At 47.7% G+C, this 21383-nt stretch overlaps 1 protein-coding gene across 2 annotated transcripts in view; it reads left to right on the plus strand.

Moving 5' to 3' along the window:
- Positions 1-21383, plus strand: part of glra4a (glycine receptor, alpha 4a) — a 45858-nt gene that overhangs the window by 1809 nt on the left and 22666 nt on the right. Inside the window, exon 2 of one of the 2 annotated variants that reach the window (XM_023794851.2) lies at positions 18214-18347. In XM_023794851.2, the coding sequence (XP_023650619.1) occupies positions 18214-18347 (134 nt within the window). The remainder of the gene's footprint in view (positions 1-18213; positions 18348-21383) is intronic. The other variant, XM_023794852.2, reaches the window with a different exon arrangement.

Consider the following 21383-nt stretch of genomic DNA (forward strand, 5'->3'; position numbering starts at 1 on the left):
AAGATTAAATATAATACTCGATACTACAACGGGGGCCTGCCAGGGATTTCAACGGAATTCCTCAGGGAATCAGTACAAGCTCCTAATCACTACGCCACCTGCTGTTCAGCTGTTTGTTTTTAAATAGTTTAATACGGAATTGCTGTGATTTGTATTTTTGGTCGATGGTAGGGATAGGGAATACACCAGACTGTGCAGGAGGTGTGTAAAAAGCAGTCCCTCTCTGTTTAGCAGCAGGTAGCGTGGGGGACACTCGCTCTATTTCATGGCCTGTCGACTCCAGGTGTGAAAGGCACGGAATTAGTATCTCAGTAATCCCGGAGCTGGCCAGCAGCACAGACAGGGTACTAGAGGAGTGCAGGTAGTAGCGTGTGCTTTCAGCCTGGGGTGGGGGAAGGGGGAGGAGGCCAGAGGGGTAGATATACTGCGGAGTCTGTATGTGTGTGTGTGTGTGTGGGAACAGTAATAAGATTGGCCCCAGATCCTGGCCCCCCTCCACACCCCTGATATAGTTCTCTTTGTCTGGGAAAGTGAATAGTTCCTTTACTAAATAAATGCTATAGGGAGACATGAAAACAGAGGTGTTTGTGGAGGGGGGGTGACTGAGCTGTGAGGGGATGAAGAGCTCTGAATGGAACCCGAGACCTGCTTATCGCACGCATTCCAGTTATCGCACTGCACAGGCAGGGGTGGGGGGGAGATGCTGCATCGGGGGGTGGCTGGATGGTAACACAGGCGAGGTGTCGGGGGTGGCGTCTGTCACACATTCTGCTGTCTGTCACACACACTGTTCAGCAACTTGTTTTACCCTAAACAGTGTTTGTCACTGTGAGCTGCCCCCCCCCCCCATCTGCCAAAGGTAAAACTGCTGTTTCCCTTCAGGTGTCAAGTCCAGTCCTTTAACCAGCAGCCCATAGAAGAATAGAATCTGCATCAAATGAAGAAAAAGCACTAATATAAAAGTGATTCTTTTAATTTTAAGACTGTCATTGAGATGAATTAGTACAGAAACAACGAACTCTATAAAATACCATTTACAGCCATGCGTGTCTATGAGCCATCAAAGGTACGTCCCCAGCTGGTGCGTGGGTCATGCCAAGCACAGACAACACTGGAACAGATCCATCTGCAGCCTTGGGGCAGGCTCGCGGCGGGAATCTCAGTCTGCCATCGCCATTGCAGCATCAAATAATGCATTCATGGGGAGCACTTTGGTGGCAAATGAACAAATCTGTCAGAATGGCACTTCGGAGCATGAGGAATCCCAGGGGGATGGAGGGAAAGTTAGCGCAAATGACATTGTGACTTTCAGCAATTAAGATAACAACACTCTAAATGTGGTTTCAATTCACCTGAATGAGATACAGTCCAGCTTCTTCTATCTAGTCGTTCTTAGATTTCTACCCAGAACAACAGCTGGATGGGCGGGTACAAACTGGGAATGAGTGACAGGGGACTGCTGTGAGTCAGGAGGAGTTAGAATTAGTCATCATCAGGCTTACTCCCTGTTCCTACATGACGATTTCTAGTAAGGACAGCAATTATAAACAATTTGCACTCTTTCAGTTCAATTATGAAGCACTGAAGCTGGTATCCAGTGCAGAACGTATCGAAGTTATGTTAACGAAACTGCTACTAAGTTTTGTTGTACGTGAGTATCCCACTTGCACAATGACAAATTAAAATCCTTGATCACTAATCTTCAGCCCACCACAGTCATATGGACGTAGGTTTGTGCCAGCCTTCACAAATGCCCTGTGGAACACCAGCAGATGTACTGTAAAGAGTGTAGTTTTTGAGGACATGAAGACTGCGAATAAATGGTGTGGGTGAGTGGGCCAGTTAAGGGCTGTGCACGGCTGATGCTCTCAAACAGGTCTGCCATGCTTATTCACCCCATGCTCCACAGCCATACCTTGTTCCACTTGTCTTACCTCGTTTTCATCAATGCAGAAGTAATGACCAATTCATCACAGCCTGCGGGTGTCAATTACTCAAGTGAGGCTGTGGAAACATGGAAAAAAAAAACAGATCCCGGTTCGAGGTGTTTACGAAGCTATGAGCAAATAATGTTCCCTCCGGCACCAGCTCTTCCATATACCACCTGTGTCTGCTTCCCGGCCAACTCACCAGGCACTGGTTTCCACGATGCCCTACAGCCTGGTTCCAGCAGGAACATGGAGATCTGCAAGGACCCGGAAGCTGTTTGTCTTAATTAATGGGAGATTCTTCTTCATGGAAAGCCACAGGAGAGTGTATAAACTGAATAGATAACAGAATGTGGCAGAACCTCAATATAGGTTGTTTTTTTTGGTTAATAACTTTGATTTGCGGTCCTGGCATGATGAGACTGAGGTCCAAATGAGGTTCTGAATTGGCCTGCAGAGAAATTATTCATTGTCTTTGTACTGGGCGCTCGGAGCCGCCGAATGATAAGAGCATTATGTGAAGCCAGCATGGATGAGCAAGGCGTCGAGCTCTTAATCGCCGTGTGACACACTCCCTAATGACCAGGGAAGCACGCATGAGGAGCTGTCCGCCCCGCCAAATGGCACCAGGCCGCTCCGGTTCCCCACAGCCTTCCCTGGTGTGCAGGAACATCACTACCGTTGACGAAAACCATAGCAAGCTAGAGGAAATTTGATTTGGGGGAGGGGTATCAAGTGAATGAAGTTTGCATTCCCCCATAAGCAAGTCCCTCCTGTCAACAATATTCAGTGGTACCTCGGTTCTCGAACTCACTAGAACTCGAATTTTTTGAAAGTTTAACAAACCAGTTTGACCTAGAACTCGATCTGAATATCAGAAGTCGAACCGTGAACGCTGACCTAATATAAATTGTAAGCGCCAGGAAATGTCATACTACAATGCAATTCTTACTTGAATGCCTTCTTCACAGACTGGATGATTAACCAAATAAAGCAGCGCAACATTACAGTAACTAACAATAAATAAACCACTAACTTACGTGTACTATTAGAACATTTATGTCATTTATTTAAACTTTATTTTACCAGGTAAATTAACTGAAAACCAGTTCTCACTGCTTTGCGTGATATTCAGGAGAAATCGCAGATTACGCATCGGAACTGCCTGGGATACAAACGTCATGCGTGTAACTAAACTCTTCAGCCAATAAGGGCAAAGGTGTGTCGTCACGGAGGCGGTTCCAGTTTGTGCAGCCGGGTGAGAGGTCGCAATGCATCTAACCGTAATGCATTGCGTCAGGGACAGAATGCGTTGCTTTAAGCCAGCGCTATAAGCAAGTCGAACGCACCCAATGACCGGACTAGGGAAACAAACTGAAACGCGGACTTAATACAGAGGACTAATGACAACAACCAGAAACAGCTGATTACATGGGGATCCCACACGAGGTTAACGAGGGGGCGTGGCACACGGAAGGAGCGGACGATCGGGGCAGGACAGGGGTAATGTTGGGATAAGAACTTAATCGTTTTGGAAGCCATTAAGAAAAAAATGCTGCTCTTGTTTTATCCTGTTCATTTTGTGTTTAAATGCTAAAAAAAAAAAAAACATATTTAGGTGTAATTTTGGGGGGCCGGGAACCAATTAATTGGTTTTCCATTATTTCTTATGGGAAAAATTCGATCAGAACTCGAACTTTTTAGGATTCGATCCGGAGTACGGTACCACTGTATGTCCCAAGAGAACTGCAGCTACGGCAGCTGCAGGTTGGGGTGGGGGCATTCAGTGGCAGACTGCAACAAGCAAATATTGATCCATGGAACTGCTGAGAGCCTTTGGTATAGTCTGCAACAATTAGGGATGTGAAACAAACTAATCAAAAATCTATGAAACAATGTGATGGGGGGGGGGGTGACAGTTGTCCAGCTTTATAGATTCAGTTTGCCTTACCTATACGCCATTCACATATCTGATTCTGATCTGGGGTGATGTAATTATGTGATGTGAGGGGTAGCATTGCAGGAGGTGTCTGCCATTAAAAGACTCGATGTTTACATCATAGGAAGAAACACTCTGTGGTTGTCATAGGAGGGGGATCTGTCCTATATTGGCACAAAACTGTAGGACTTGTGTGTGATTTTGGGTGAAAGAATTTTCTTAGATTCCTGCTATTATGCTATTGTTTTTCATTAATAGATTTGACAGCTTAAGCTGAATCCAGAAATATTTCATGTATCTTCATGTAAATATTGAGTGTGATGGTTTATAAAGTTTGATGGGTTGGAGCTTCATGGTGGGTTTTTCCCCACCTTCTGCCTGTTGTTTCCGGCATGGACCCAGCAAGGCCCTTAGGTGCCCAACGCCCTGTCTCTCTGCCCCAGCGAGGGCCATAAGAGCCCCACGCCCCATCTGACAAGGCCCTTAGGAGCCCAACGCCCTGTCTCTTTGCCCCCAGCGAGGGCCATAAGAGCCCCACGCCCCATCTGACAAGGCCCTTAGGAGCTCAACGCCCTGTTTCTTTGCCCCCAGCGAGGGCCATAAGAGCCCCACGCCCCATCTGACAAGGCCCTTAGGAGCTCAACGCCCTGTCTCTTTGCCCCCAGCGAGGGCCATAAGAGCCCCACGCCCCATCTGACAAGGCCCTTAGGTGCCCAACGCCCTGTCTCTCTACCCCAGCGAGGGCCATAAGAGCCCCACGCCCCATCTGACAAAACTGTAGGACTTGTGTGTGATTTTGGGTGAAAGCATTTTCTGAGATTCCTGCTATTATGCTGAGCAACCTGGTACAACACTTAACATGTTGGTACAGCACTGAGCATCCCGGTACAGTGCTGAGCATCCTGGAACCGTGCTGGGCATCCCGGTGCAGTGCTGAGTATTCCTGTACAGTACTGGGCATCCGGGTACTAGCTGAGCATCCCAGTACAGCGCTGAACATCTTGGTACAGTGCTGAGCATCCGGGTACAGTTCTGAGCATTTTTGTACAACCCTGAACACCCCAGTACATTGCTGGGCATCCCGGTACCAGCTGAGCATTCCAATACAGCACCGAACATCTTGGTACAGCACCGAGCATCTCAGTGCAGTGCTGAGCAACCGGGTACAGCACTGAACATGTTGGTACAGCACTGGGCACCCTGGTACCACGCTGGGCATCCCGGTACAGCACTGAACATCTTGGTGCAGCGCTGGGCATCCCGGTACAATGCTGAGCATCCCCGCATAAAATGCTGAACGTCCTGGTACAGTACTGAGCATTCTGGAACTGCAGTGAGCATCCCGGTACCAGCTGCGCATCCAGGTGCAGCACTGAATATGTTGGTAATAATAATAATTTGTACTTTATTGATCCCCATGGGGAAATTGTCTTTTACGCCTCCCTCAACTTGCTCTTTGTAGAGTAAGCTGTCCACGAAGGGCTGCCACCCGTAGCAGCGCCCAGGGAGCTGGGGGGTTAAGGGCCTTGCTCAAGGACCCACAGATGTGTTGTGGCTGAACCAGCAACCTTGTGATTACAGGCTTAGCCCACTGAGCCACTGGGCATCCTGGTACAATGCTGGGCATCCCAGTACCAGCTGAGCATCCCAGTACGATACTGAACATCTTGATACAGCACTGAGCAACCGGGTACCGTGCTGAGGAACCGGGTACAGCAATGAATATGTTGGTATAGCGCTGGGCATCCTGGTACTGCACTGAACATCCTGGTGCATTGAGCGCTGGGCAACCCGGTATCAGCTGAGCATCCCAGTACAGCACTGAACATCCTGGTGTATTGAGCGCTGGGCAACCCGGTACCAGCTGAGCATCCCAGTACAGCACTGAACATCTTGGTACAGCACTGGGCATCCCAGTACAGCACTGAACATCTTGGTACAGCGCTGGGCATCCCAGTATGATGCTGAACATCCCGGTACAGCACTGAGCATCCCAGTACAGCACTGAACATCTTGGTACAGCGCTGGGCATCCCAGTATGATGTTGAGCATCCCGGTACAGCACTGAGCATCCCAGTATAGCACTGAACATCCCAGTACAGCACTGGGCATCCCAGTACAGCACTGAACATCTTGGTACAGCGCTGGGCATCCCGGTACAATGCTGAGCATCCCAGTACAGCACTGAACATCTTGGTATAGCACTGGGCATCCCGGTTGCCAACTCTTGTGCATCTGGCTTTTAGACTTATGCTCAAGCAAAAATTCTTATGACAGATCTATATTATTCCATTGTAAACCTAAATTTAGCTACATCAAAAGCATTGAGCTAGTTTGCAAACCCTACAGACTATGTTCGAGGTAATAAACTCTTACATACATGTAAATGTATGTAAATGTGCGTGCAGCTAGCCAATCAAAGTTGGAAACCCCGGGGGACCCTCATTGGCAGCCTGTGAGGTGCTCATTCACCAACTCAATTCAGCCTGTACCTTCCAAGCTAGCTGGACCATTCTGCTCCCAATCAGACTGAGATCTCCATGTTATCCTGCATAGATAGTGTTGTGGGAGTTGAGGCAAATTTTCAGCCATGCTGGGCACGCAGGTGGGGAATCTGGCTCTGCGGATACATTGTTGTTGTTTTTGACTATACAAAACACGTGAATGATTTTGATTGGCCTGTTTGTTTGTTTGAGCAGCTCATATCACTGTAATTGGTAGATCGATCAGTCACACAGCATGCAGAAGCCACAGGCTAACGCCCCCACACGGAGCCCCAAACGCGATATGCCGGAGCAATTGCGGCGTGCTAATTGAGTGGAAGGTATAACGAGTTGTTCTCACGTAGACCGAATTACACACATGGAGGAAGCACTAGACTTGTGAATATTCACATTTTTGGAACGACAGTGTGAAAGACTGAGATGCAGTTCAGTCAGGGCCTGGCTGTTAAACGTTGTTGCCGTGGAGATTTTGAGAGACAGATTTGGAAATAGCTAGCAGGTAGCAGGCCGGATTAGGACAGTGGGTTAGCATAGCAAGGCAAGGGAGAGAATTCATTCTTGTCTGTGGAAGGTTGCCACTCCAGTGAAAAATGAATTCAGTAATTAGCCCTGCTGCATTCACCTGAAAAACTCCAGTATTATGAATAAATCTGTATGGGCAAGAACTTATTTTCTCAGTAGACGCTAACTAGCTAAGCCTACTAATTCAGTGCTTTAGTAATATATAATTGCGGGTAATCTTTGAGTTGCATCGCAGTCTCAGTCTCGCAGTCTCCAGCATTTTCTATTCCTCTGCACATAACTTTTCAGACATCAAATTTTTATGGTGAATTTGTGGCATATTTACATTGTGGTCCTCAGTTTAGGTTTTACTGTAAACATTTATTATAAACAGTTATAAACTCAGTTTTGGAGGAAAAGGCATCAGCTGAGCAGGTGATAAATAATACACAAAAGGCTGATCTTCAGCCAAAGACAGTAAAACGGCTTCTGTGTGGATGCAGACTGACTTCATAGAGACACAGAGATGTGAGCATTTTCACATCTCCACATGTCAGATTGAATAACCAGCCTTTATGTCCTTTCATCACAGGTTTTGGCCCCCACTTTCCTTACCCCACACTTGTATTTCGAAGGGACTCATGTGCTCCTGATGTCTGCCATAGACACCAGTTTCAGTTTCAGATGATGCTCTTTTCCAGACATGAACCAGGGATTTAAACGCAAACCTTGCCTTCCGACAGCAGCTAGTGTTCTGTCTTTGAGTAACATAAATGATAGATGTGAAAAGCATTCAGACTCCCATTATTTTTCATTAATAAATTTGACAGCTTAAGCTGAATCCAGCAATATTTCATGTATCTTCATGTAAATATTGAGTGTGATGGTTTATAAAGTTTGATGGGTTGGAGCTTCATGGTGGGTTTTTCCCCACTTTCTACCTGTTGTTTCCGGCATGGACCCAGCAAGGCCCTTAGGTGCCCAACGCCCTGTCTCTCTGCCCCAGCGAGGGCCATAAGAGCCCCACGCCCCATCTGACAAGGCCCTTAGGAGCCCCACGCCCTGTCTCTCTGCCCCAGCGAGGGCCATAAGAGCCCCACGCCCCATCTGACAAGGCCCTTAGGCGCCCCACGCCCTGTCTCTCTGCCCCAGCGAGGGCCATAAGAGCCCCACGCCCCATCTGACAAGGCCCTTAGGAGCCCCACGCTCACATTTTCTCTCCCTCTCTTTCTGTCTCCATCTCTGCCTCTCTTAATGCCTGTGAAGCGTAACCAGTTTGTCTTGCATTATTCTCCTGTCTCGTACTCCCTTGATGGACAGCAAACAGGGAGGGGACCTGCCACAATTCCAGAGCTGCCATGCATTTGCAGTTCTGTGGGCATAATGAAGACTCATCAGCACCCTGGCCAGGAAAGGCTGTTGGACCACTGTCTGAAGGCTAAACCTTCTGCGAGGGCTGGGAGATGTGGACACTGAGATCTGGGTGCAGACTGTGACCTCTCCCTGCCCATTTTACTTACCTCTTCAAGGACCCAGATGTAGAGGAAATGTACGGCTTAAGCACTTTGCCACTGAGCTGCTGGCGTAGAATTCCCATCGGCATCACTGTGAGAGAAACACCCCAATTAATCAGCTGATTTAAGGGACCTGTCTCTCTCTCCCAATGGGGCGGCTGCAGCCAGGCCTCACTAGAAGCACTGGGCGGGGTCATGGTGTAACATCTGAACCACATTATTTAGCATTAAGCACAATGCCTACCTGGCAGACACTGTGTCCCTGTGTAGGTAGTTTGCAGTGGGAGCTCAATCTGCACTGGCGTTGGGCTGTGGGGGGTTACATTCCTCATTATCAGATAAATAAGCATGTCCGCCCTTGGGGGTGTGGCTCAGTGGGGCAGGATACTCTGACTGCGATCGGAAAGTCACAGGTTCAAATCCTTGGGTCAGCAGTGTGATGCCACCATTAGGCTGTAGAGCAAGAGCTGGAATAAATGTATGTCGCTTTTAGATAAAAGTGTCTGCTAGAAAAGTTTAACAGCTTGTTAAAAAGCTGCAGTATGCTGAATTCCAGAGGGTTGTTGGTTGAAACCCAGCATGTCTGTAGGTCCTTGAGCAAGGTCCTCAGCTCTCTGGGTGCTGCTATGGGCAGCTGCCCTTCACACAGGGATCAATAAAGTATCTATTATTATTATTTCTTCTGATTTTCTTTTCCTACTCAGTCTTTTGTGCCCTCTAATGAAATGGCGAAACAGGCAATTGCCTATGTCGCCTATAGGCCGGCCGGACGGCCCTATGCTCAGCAGACATTCTTATCTAATGCATGGTTAAGAACATGCTTTTAATGAAGGTCCACATAAGAAGGAGGAATCCTACTGTAGCGCCCCCCAGTGGTGGCCTGGTGCAGGGTGGCTCACTGATCTGTAGAGGCATGTGAGCAGGCAGCCAGCACACAAGCGAGGTTATAAGGTCATCATGCAGCCAGATGCGATTGCTGGCCCTTAGCCCCTGCGTGGCTGTAGGCGCCCCCTGCCTGAGCCCCCCCTTTCCTGCTCGTATCTCTGAGGCTGAGTCACCGCTGCACCTGGATGCAAAGAAAGGGAATATCATGGGGCTAGATTTTCTGTTTTTCATGATCTGCTGTTCAGCCCATCGATAACTACTGTTTGTGGGGGCAGCGGAAATTCACTTTGAAGGTGAAGTGTGAAGTGGTCCATCGTTTTTTGATGTGATTCCTGCCCCCACCCCCCCATGTCTGGAGATGGGCACCAAGCTGGGACTCTCCTGATCATGTGGGATAATGTCCCCGAAGAGGAACAGGGCGTTCTGTTCAGAGGGTGAACGCGGGAACCTGATGGCAGACTGGAATGGAAGCTCTGTGGATGCCGGCGATGAATCAGGGCCGACGTTGTCTGTGTTTCTGCCCCCTTCCCCTGCCCCCGTGGGGGGGGGGGGGGGTTGCTCCTCCTTCTGCCTGATGGAGGCCCTGTCTCTAGAGGTTCGCTTCCTGAGAAACCCCGCTTGGCGGCAATCAGCCACATCAATCGCCCGACCCCCTACCTACCAGCCCTCCTCGGCCCCCTCACTTCCAACACCCCCTCAGATTCCTGGCCTGCTCCTCTCTGAACATACAGTCTCCACGTTCTTCTCCTGGAATTCAGATCCTGCCAGGTGGGCGTCATGGAGACCGCGAGGGAGCGTGCAGCTTACAGTAGCATGTGAAGGAGCCCGAGTGACCTGCTTGGTGTGGCGCCAATCTGAACCCCAACTCCTGTCCATCTGCAGGTAGCCAATCAGGGCATTCCTCACACCTCTACGACAGACTAAAGGCCCGCTGTCAATAAATAGATGCACACCCCCACACACCCCTCCCCCGAAGGAGGTTGTCGATCATTATGGTCCACCCCAGAGGCAGTGATGTAAAAGCCCCCCTCCCACAGCGAGTCCCTGGCTCACTTTCTCTTTCCTCCCATGGTGATGATGTCTCTGTCTGCCCAACACTCACCCTGTCACTGAGGGGGGCGGAGGCCCAGAGCTCGGCAGGGGCGGAACAAAACACTCATACCCCCCGGTCTGCTTCGTGTTTCTGTGCAGAGCTGAAGACTCATGCTCGCATGTGGAGCTGGCAGCCTGCAAATGAAAGGAATGACTGCTGTACTTGCCGTCTGCGCGAGTACGAGTGCAGGTATATTGGCACGCTCCTCTCACATTTCCCATCATGCAATGTATCCATCATTTTTGGGGGGGATTACGGCCCTTGCTCAAGGGCCCAACAGCAATGTGACTATTCTGCCGGGGCCAATCCAATTACCCACTGAGACACACAATGCAACCAACCCACCTCCCACCCCCCAGCTTTCTATAGGGGACTCACCCAGAACTGCCAATTATTACACTTCCTGTTTTTCACTTATAGCTGTGTTTATGTGTAAAAGAATGCGGTGACAATCCTGGTTAAGCAAAGACCATGATGGGTCATTTTTACAACCCCTTTCCTCAGCGCCCTCTGGTGGATGTGTCTTTATGAGCTATTCAGCCTGGATTTCATTCAGACAGCTACATTGTTCGGTCAGCTGGTAGCCTCTCGCCTCTAGGTGTGGGGCTTTGGATCCTGCCTTCCCTCTGTGAGTGTGGAGTACTCTCACTGTACTCTGATTTCCTCCCGCAGTCCAAATACATGCAGTTACACTAATTGGCATCTCGAAATTGCCCATGGAATATGATAATGTACCCTACAATGAACTGGCCTTGAACCCTATATTGCCTGGAAGACTGGAAGAAATACTAAGCCCCCACAGCCCTGGCCAAGATAATCAGCTCGAAGATAGATGGGTGTTGGAATGTTTAGCAGCAAAGAGGGTGACCATCTATCCAGCACTGATCAAGGACATGCAAAGGAAAGCGGGAATGAACAGGGTTAACGTTCAGGTGCGGCACTACTGACAGAATTATGATTATTGCTGCCTGTAATAGACAGTTTGCTTTTATATATCAGTCCCAGGAGAACACAAGTTTGATCAGACAAATGGGGGGTGGGGCTGGCTGCCATTTTCGGGCTGGGAAGGCAGATAGAAATGCACTCCGTCTTTCAGCAGGAAACACAATCACTCGTCTCATCTGCGAGCCTGCAGCGCCGTTTCCTGGAAACGAGGCAGGAAGCAATCAGGATTGATTCCAAGATCTCTGGCCTGGAGGGCAGGTTTAATACGAAAAGGAAGAAGACATTCAAACGTGGCTACATTCTATAATATTTATTTTTTTTACCAGCTTATCCAGTCTCCTTTGCGGCTGACCTTCAGTGATTTGATGATGACCCAATAACTTGTCTTATGTCATCCAATCAAAGCATACTGTCTGGGAGTAATGTTGTAAGCCAAAGTGCATTCTGGGTAATGCATTCAGCTGACAGGCCGTGAAGATAACTGGGAGCTCACTGATGCCCTTTGACAGCGAATTGGGATGTTATGGTATCCTCCATTAAGCTAGAGTAAAGAATACTATTTTTTATGTAAATGTAGCATTTTTGATTGATTTGAGGATGAATTTCAAACATTGGCACCATTAGTCTTTTCTTTGTCTTGTTTGGGTTTCTGTCCTGTTGCTCAGTTGTAAAAATTGATGTGGTACAATTAGCATGGAGGCTAATTTTAAGCTTATTTCATTACATTTATATAGCAGGCACTTTCATCCAAAGCATCACAGAATTGAGAGCGCACGGTTGGGCAGTCCCTGGTGTAATTAGGGTAAATGGTCGTGCTCAGGGGCTCAACAATAAGATAATATGATCACTCTGTTGACCCAACCCTGGGATTCAAACCTGTGACCTTTTGCTCTTGGGTAGAGAGCCCTTACATGCAGAGCCACCCACTACCCCAGCTGCTGATGCATGTTAGCGATAACAAGATCCCCGTTCATCTGCCAGATGGCGACCCGGCCGTGTGACTTGCGACAGGCTGGGGCGGGACATCCTCTCCTGGTGGGATTTGAGATCGCATTACAAATGGAAAGCCGTGACCGGCAGCCTCTGGATGATTGACTCTCCGGCTTCATTTGGATTAAGCTCGAATGATTAAAGCCTCAGCTTACAGGCAGCCGACTAAATATACAAACATTCACACGGAGGCTCATTTCAGTGTTACTGTCGCATCATTCTGAAAATTAATTATGTTATCAAACGCAGAATGTCAAAGCTCAAGGAGCAGTCGCTAATGGGGAGGGATAGCCAGCAGGGAAAACGTGCAGCTGTGTTTGTTTGTGTCACGTTGGGCTGAAGGTTTGCATGAGCTGTAATGCCCCAGTCTCGTCCTTCCTGACATTTGGTCAGTTCCTCGTGCGCCTTGGGCCTGTGACCCTGCCGATTTTGAGCGCAAACTGGCTTCACTTTTTTAGTTGCTTGGATAAAAATTCAAAGCTGACTTTGTAAAAACCATCTCCGAGGACAGGGGAAGATGAGCTCAGTGCCCTCAGAGCAGAATCAACGAGCGCAAGGTGCCAGAGGCTTCCATTTGACGGCACGTTTTAAACTTTAATGGCCAGAGGGAGATGAACATCACGCTAAAGGTCACCCGTAAATAAACTAGAGAGATGCAAGGAAACTGCCTTTGTGCCATGTCACATTCATACAGCCATTAATGTGCCACAGTTTCTCATGGTGCACAACTCTCTAGAAGTAATAGTGTCATTCTGCTTCTGGAATGTTCCAGGAGATTCTGGGAGAAAAATTAGCACTCCCACAGTAGGGAATCACTGGCGTGACAGACGACATCACACAGCTCAATCGGTTTCCTCCCAGTCATGCCAGGCTACTGCTGGTGACCATTCTGATCCTACGCTTGTGACGTTTATAGGTGGACTGGTTAAAAGACGTCAATGGCAACCTTTGTCTCAAAAACAAATTTAACTGTGTAATAAAATTCTTGCCTTCCAAGCTTAAATTGCAGCAAAGCGTAATCACCAATGTGCCCCCCCCCCCCGGATACCCAATGGCCTTTGCTGGTTTCTAATTGTGTATACCTGTGCTGCATTATTGCTTAGGGCACTTGCCTTGGGACTTGAGTCTCTTGCTTAAGTTATGGTCTGACAGTTATGGTCTTGCTTTCTCTCCTGTGTGACCTCTTGATCGTGTTGTTTTGTGACTGGTTTTCCCCAATGTCTTTATAGCGCCTAGCCTTTCCGCACCCGGCTTTTGACTCCGAGCTTAGCTTAGCGATTTGACTCCGGGAATAAACTGCGCAACTAGATCTTCGCCTGCAAGTATCCCATCGCGCAAATGTCTCTCGATCACCGATCAGTCACCGGGCTGGCAGATCGGGCAGTCAGTCTCCGCCGCGCCACAGGTGTCGTTAGTGGGCTAAATGATCCGTGCCGGGGATGTTTCCCGTTTTGTAATTACTTTTCTGCAGCTGTTCGTCTTCTTATCGCCAGAGCCGTTGATCTCTCACGGTGCCCAGCTTGAGAGACGTTTTCACATGGTCTGACATTTCATGGGTGGCAGAGGGTGTTGGCCCAAGGGGGCACAAGGGGGTATGTATCTAACACTACTCCATACACACTTTGTTGGATCCAGGAAAACACCCCCCTCCACACACACCAATTACCATGCCTTTTGAATATTGGCTTAATGATGAAAAGCGATTAGGGGCATGTGTCAGCCTCTCGTGCTCTGAATGTGCACGTGGCATCTAATCCTAGGAACGAGAGGGTGCTGGTAGGCTGGCGGTAGTGTCTCCCTGGCAGCGTGCCGCTATCCCGGTGTGGCGCACCCTGCTGGACAGTTGGAATGAGATCTGTTTGCTCAGTTCTTGGAGACCTGTCAGCGCACTGCTTCTCACTCCAAGCCGTTCTGCCCACTTAATTGGCATGCAAAGACAATTATCTCTATTCTTTCAACCAATGCCAAGGCCCGTCTGTAAAACACCACAACTTTACCTCAGATGAGAAACGTGAGTGGCTTCAGAATGGGAACATGTGACCAGCCACGCAGGATTGAGGTGTGACGTCTTGTTAATTGGACTCGAAGAAAAAGCACTGAAATGCCTTGGCTGCTTTGAGACCTTTGCGCGGTCAGGCAGCTAAATTAGCCCATTGTGCTAATCCTGGTGGCGTCTCAAAGGGCCACGGCTGTTTGCTGCGTCTGCCGTGACTCCGTGACCCCATGCGAAAGGTTCTCCGGTGAGACTGAAACACTCACATATGGACATGAATCCTATGCGGTGTTACAGTCACATAAAAAATCGGTCCCGGAAAGGGTTCCCGGCTTCCGCTGAGGCAATATAAAAATTGACCAGATTCTGAATTTATGTTTCATTTGAAATGACAGTTGAGCTGCCCTCCTGCACAAAATCTTCGGTAAAGCAGGCAGTTGCATAAAATGAGACCCTAGTGTCAATATTTCAAGAGGAGTAAGGAAATAAGTGTGGCAACAATGTGGTGACGAGCATTGCAAACAGGGCGGCCATGAATCCCGGCCTCAGACTAAATCAGCTAGTCTGACGCTACTGCTTTGTCCTTGACTGTTTTTCGAGCTTGCATAACAGGGACGGGCTGGGGGGAGGCTTGACAGCGTTAAGGGAAAAGTTGCCTTGTTGGGTTATTTGACGGGAAGCTTGTAAAAGCAGATTAAGCACACCCTAGAGTACCACCAATGGTTGTTTCAAATGCCAACGGCTGTTATGCCACCAGACACAACTGCGCCGATTTCCCAGGGACCCAGCCAGCGCCTGGGCCTGCAAATTAATGTCACGTTTGTCATGTTTTGTCCTTGGCAAGCGAAATGCAGGCTAAATCAGACACAGCTGCGTCAATCCAAAGGAAAAGCTCTTTATTTGCCCCGGACTGTTTTAGTTTATTTTATGCTGCAAGTCAGAGTGCTTAATGGTTGCCAAAGAAGGTCCTCAGCAACATGGACGTTTTTATTAGATGTAATTTAAGCCTGGTATCCCGTCCTGGGTGTACCTCTGCCTGGGAGAGACTCCAAGCTCACCGTGACCCCGGCCAGGATAAATGGTTCGAAGATGGATGGTTGGGTGGTTTAAACCCTGAAAAACCCTGAAATTAGATGCAGAATAGGGATTCTTACACCACCCCTGGGCCTGGCTGACTTTTTTCCCTATTTTTGTAATGATTTGTAATCACAATGTTGTTGCACTTTGGTACCTTGGGAGTCCCTCACTGATGTATTTTTTCTCTTATTGTCAACCGAAATGTATTTCTCAGCTTGCTTCACACTCATTGTGTCCGTGGCCCACAGCCTGAAGAAATTAAAATCAAACCCCCGTATCGCATGGTTCCGTTCTCCATCCTGAGCTGAGGGACCCTCACAACGAGCATAATCAGGCAAGCACGCACTCACCGAACATCACACGTGGCCCAAACCCGGGCCTGACGGCTGGTATCGTTTGCCATCTGATGGTTTATGTGCGGTCCATGATGCAGGGGGAATTAGTTTGTGTGCTGTGGCCATCTCATTAAAGCAGGCTGGCTGTTTTCCCTTTAAAACACCAAAGCTAGACCCTTTCTGATGGGATTCCCCAGATCAGTCCCAGCGGTCTGTACACAGGAGTAGAGGGGCAGGGAAAAGTTAAAAGTTTGACTGCCAAATTATGGATGGCTGATGAAAGACAGACTGGGAGGTGAAAGAGACTTCCCCGGGTGGGGAGGCAAGGAGCCCTTCCCCTTCTGGTGCCAAAGAGAAGCCATGCGGCAGCCGTTCCCGTTCCAGACCCCCCTGCACCCCTCATCTGACAGAGTGCCTGTCGTTGTCTTGAAAAATGTCATCCAAGCACTGGTCTCATTCTCACTCGGCATAACTGGGAGTAGCTTCCCGCTCCTGGAAATATCTGTCCTGCTCCTGAGAAGAGCGCAGGTCATCTGTGCTCAGCTGTGACACCCTTAAAGATTAGCTAACAGCATCACAAATTTTCCACTGTTAAAAGAAGATATGTCTATATATACAGGTTTGAACTCCTGACCCCAAAAATGGTTCTCACCTCTATATATGTCTGTGTGTCTCATGGAGAGTAACACAGGATGTGAGAAAACTATTTAGTTTCCCCATAAAGGCGAATGAAGTATTGCTATTCTATTCCACATATACCCATTACCATTAATAGAAGTTTAGACAAGAAATTCTGATTGTTATGGGCTTTTGAAGCTGATTATTAACAGCCCAGAGAGGTCAGGTCATGGGGATTTGAACCACAGTCTTTTGGTGACAAATTCAATTTCTTGCTAATTGTAGTTTAGCCAAAAGACCGCTTTTCCATCATGTCTGCGCGTCAGTCTTCAATCACTAATGCGAGACGCTTGACTGCCTGCTGACTCCGGCGTCTCTCACCCGGAGCTCGATTTGCATCTCATCCGGAGAGATTAGCAGCTAGAAACCAAATTCTTCATTTTCTCTTCTTAAAGAAGCCATCGGAGCTGGGTCACGGTGATAAGTCACGGGGCCCCTGGAGGTACCGCCGCTGAGGCTAATGCTTGTTTTCTGTCAGGGATGCTGGGATCTTTTCACCGCCGATCACGCTGAGCAGCCAGCGGCAGCTTTTTTGCGCCCGCTCTCCATACTGTTACGCAGTGCGACCTGGTGACTTAACACAGCTGGGTGTATGGAACATATTTTACAGGACAACATCAGAGGTACATTAAACCTTCATAGGAGTGTTGATGAAACAAGTACTGCAATTCCCTCATGCTGTCTTCCTCGCTTATTTTCACAATTACTGGCGTTGAGGTACAGTGCTAGGCAGGGGCGTTGCTAGAGATTTTGGGCCCCATGAAAGCATATCATATTAGGCCCCCCAGTCCAAACCAATCCAGTTATTTTCCTAATTTTTTAGGGCCCCTGTCACTCAGGGGCCCTTGGAATCGTCCTAGCTTTCCTCCCCCTTACTGCGCCCCTGGTGCTAGGTACTCACTGCATATTTAAAGTTGACTTTTATGAACGTAAGACCCTTGAAGCATTGAGAATATTGGTTTTATACCCCTGAGCAATCAACACCCTAGACGTCACTGCTAGTCAGTTGTAACCGGGAAATGACAGTCTGTCTAGAGCTAACTTTGTAGTAGTTGTGCAGACCAGCTACCTAAAGATTCTTTCCAAGCCAGTAATGACAGAAGCATGAAGGGATATCCAGGACTTATTGATGAAACTGTTAATTATTATTCATTCAAATAGCCCCAGTATTCCTAGAATTGGTTCTTTTCATAGCCACATATATTAACTAGAGTTCCTGGGCAGTCTTCCTTCTGGAGCATTACCATTGGGGGTATTAGTTGCAGGCTTGGCCTGGACGTTTTCCAAGCTGGTAGAATGTCGCAAACCACTCAGTCTCTAGGTTCCTGGTGCCATCCAAACAAACTCCTGGCTATAGTGCATAAAGTCAACAAACCGCACGCGCGAGGGACACGGCCAGGCACGGTTTTTGGAAGGACATTGCGGTTTCTATGGATACTGGGTACGGAATGGTGTTAGCAGGTTCATAAGCTTTTACTTTTAGGGAGGATTTAGGCAGGGGGGCCATGGCTGAGCCGTGTCAAAGCGTGGCCCCTGCAGCTCTGGCGGGAAGGACTCAGAGCCCCCCTCCCCCAAGCTATCCACCATGTCTGGATTGAACTGTCCGCCTGACGGCCTGGCACCCTCGGGGCATTTGGACAGCCCACATCTTCCCCTCTCTGAGCCGCCGTGATTAAGGCAGGATTCAGTTTGCTCCACAGTTCTGCAGATTTCAGGAACCATCCTGCAATAACCGGGTCCTCAGTTTGATTTGTGACCTTGTTCTCTTCTCTTTTTCTTCCACCCCTCTGTCTTGCTTCCTTCTTCTCTTCTTCCTCCTCCATTACGGCAGGCCAGGTTCCTGTAAAGAGGAGATAAAGTCCCCAAACAGGACAACCTTAAAGCCCATGTCCCCATCTGATTTCCTGGACAAGCTCATGGGGAGAACATCTGGATATGATGCCCGGATCAGACCCAACTTCAAAGGTGAGTGGGTGGATGGCAGCCCCGAAGGAGCAGGAGAGACCTGGGGGGACGGGTTTTCGCATACTGGATGGTTTCATGTGATCTGATGGAGCCACCTGGCCGCCTCAAAGGAGATGGAGAAGTTTGCACCGAGCAGTTGAGCAGCTGTGTTGCTGATCCTTCCACTGCTCTTCGCTGTTTTGGGCTTGGTGTCGTAGTTAGCATGCGGGAGTGCTGGGCTCCCCGTCGGAGGCAGCTAATGATAGCGCAGATGTCCTGCCCGTTACCCCGCGGAGCCAGCGGGAGCCGTCGCGTTCTCGCCAAAAGACGGCCTCTCCATCTTCCGTTAGCCTGTCAGGATTGGTGCATATGTTTGCCTGGATGCCGCTATCCTGCTGTTGGTCAACAAATCTGCAGCATTCTAGGAAAACGGCCAATTCACACACAGAGGCTCAAAAATGATCATGGAAAGTATGTCTGATAAATACACTGTGGTCTTTTTTCTGGCTGTCTTTCAGGGTCACTCACACGCAGACTCACTCTTCCAACATCAGTTAGGATCCCAATGACCCAGCAGGTCTTTTTTCAGGGAGACAGTGATCCAGCTGTGAGAAAAATAAGTTACAGTAAGCAAATAAGAAGTTTGTGGAATAGATATGTGGGTAGAACTGGTCAATTCTCCAGCATTACAGGTTTGAATTTATCTCTGTGTGTCAAAATGTTCTCCCCATCAAGGCATGGGTCTCCTTTGGTCTCCATGTCCATCTATTCCACATGATCTTAGGATGTAGGGGGACTTTTAGGATGTAGACTGACCTTATGGTATTTGGTGACTCTTAGGGTATAGGCTGATCAAGGGATGTAGTGTGACTCTTAAGGTGTAGACTGATCTTAGGATATAGGGTGACTCCTATAGCCCAATATCCACCTACATTGTGCTTGTCCCTAGTCAATCGCTAATTTTGAACTGGTTCTGCGCTTTTACATTGTCAGTTAACTGGTGCAGCACCTTAAAAACTGGCTCTGGCCCAGTGCCACAGAACTGCTGATCTAAAACTAGTAACCTGTGATGTCGGCATGTGGGAAGGGTCTACAACGCGCTTTATAGTTCAGCAGAACTGCATTTGCTCAAAACATGACCATGGACTTTGATGCTACAGAGGAGAAATACAATTAACGGTTGACTGATGAGACAAATGCTTTATTGGCAATCTGGTAGTCACCAGAAGTTCAATGTAAGTTAGAAAATCATTTAGAAAAGTGAAATTAATTGTGCAGAAATTAAAGAAGAGCTGGAAAAAGCAAGCTACAATCACAGTGTGGAGCAAAGTACTAACAAATTAAAAAAATTAAAGATTACAAAAAACTCTCCCAAAGTAGTGCAACACGGAAAAAGTTTCAAAGTACCCCTCTGTTCTGTAGACATTGTTGGTAGCCAGCCTCCAAGTGCAATTGCAACAGACGCTCCTTGCTTTACGATAGTGTGACTTAGGGTATTTCGGCTTTACGATTGTGCGATAGTGACGCACATTCGGTAGTCTGCTTTGAATTCCAATCTGTTCCTGGGCTAGTCCTATGCTGTACGATACTTTCTACTAATGCTGGGCGATGGCAGCATTAATGCAGCCACACGTCCAGTCTCTGTAGCAGTCATAAGAATTAACATCTAACAGTATTTAACAACATACCGTACTGTGTTTTTTAATGTATTTAACCAAATTAACAATTACTGATACAGTGGAAACTGCTTATAGTGATCACGTCTGTCTGGGTGAAACTGACCACTATAAGCGGATGATCATTATTTTTCTTCTTTATGTCTCAGGCAGATTATCATCTAATTGACATTTGTATATTTATTACACAAATAAAAGGTAATATAACAGACAGCATCGCTATTTACTTAATTTTATTGAGGATTTCAAAATACAGTACAGCTGTTTCAAATGCTTTTCAAATTACAGTACTGTACCAATTAAATTACTGAACTGTTTATAATTAGAGTGTAGAGCAGGGGCAGGCAACCATTATCCTAGTGTGCTGATATCTATCAGGTTTTCTGTCCTACCTGGTTTGTGATGAACCACACCTGATCTCAGACAGATAGTATCTCATCACGTAGGATAAAAAATCTGCTGGATTCCAGCACTCCAGGATCAGGGCTTCCTACCCCTGGTGTAGGGTAACTTTAGGGTGTAGCGGGACTCGTAGGGTGTCGGGTGACCTTAGGGCACAAGGTGACCCTTAGGGTGTAAAGTGACCTTAGGGTATAGGGCAGGGGTCTCCAACTCCGGTCCTGGAGAGCTACTAACCAGTAGGTTTTCTATCATACCCAGCATCTGATGAGCCACACCTGTTCTCACATAAATCCCAGGAGCAGGTGTGGCTCATCAGAAGCCAGGTAGGACAGAAAACTTACTGGATAGTACTCACAGCAACTCCAGGACCGGAGTCGGAGACCACTGGTATAGGGTAACTCTTAGGGTGTAAAGTGACCTTAGGGCACAGGGTGACCATTAGGGTGTAAAGTGACCTTAGGGTATAGGATAACTCTTAGGGTGTAGGATGAGCTTAGGGTATAAAGGTGCAGGGTATGCCCATCTGGTACATGACATTACCTGTTTGCATATTTAATGCTATGCCACTCTGACATTGGACATTACAACCACCCAAAACCTCAACTAAATGGTTGAATGATATACAAGGTTCTGCATATAAATAATACAATAGGGAATAATGTTATTATAAGACGTGACATATTAATCCTATTAAATAATGGAAATCCAAAAATTGCTCACACCATTATTAAATGTTCTGAAATGCTAGGATTTCTTCAAACATTTTACCCAATATTGATAAATGATGTCATGTTGCCTATGAAACTGTGAAATATTTTAACACCATCCACTTGAAGTTTATGGTCCTATCAGCACAAGAGTATTTTACAGTTTTTCTCGATTGCTTAAACACATTTCACTGAATGTGCCATCATGTTCTCGGTTTTAAACAGAATCTCAAAACATCTCACTCGTTTGTCCAAATCCCAAACACACAACC

Source organism: Paramormyrops kingsleyae, chromosome 10 (assembly GCF_048594095.1).
Source record: "Paramormyrops kingsleyae isolate MSU_618 chromosome 10, PKINGS_0.4, whole genome shotgun sequence".
In the NCBI taxonomy this organism is placed as follows: Eukaryota; Metazoa; Chordata; class Actinopteri; order Osteoglossiformes; family Mormyridae; genus Paramormyrops; species Paramormyrops kingsleyae.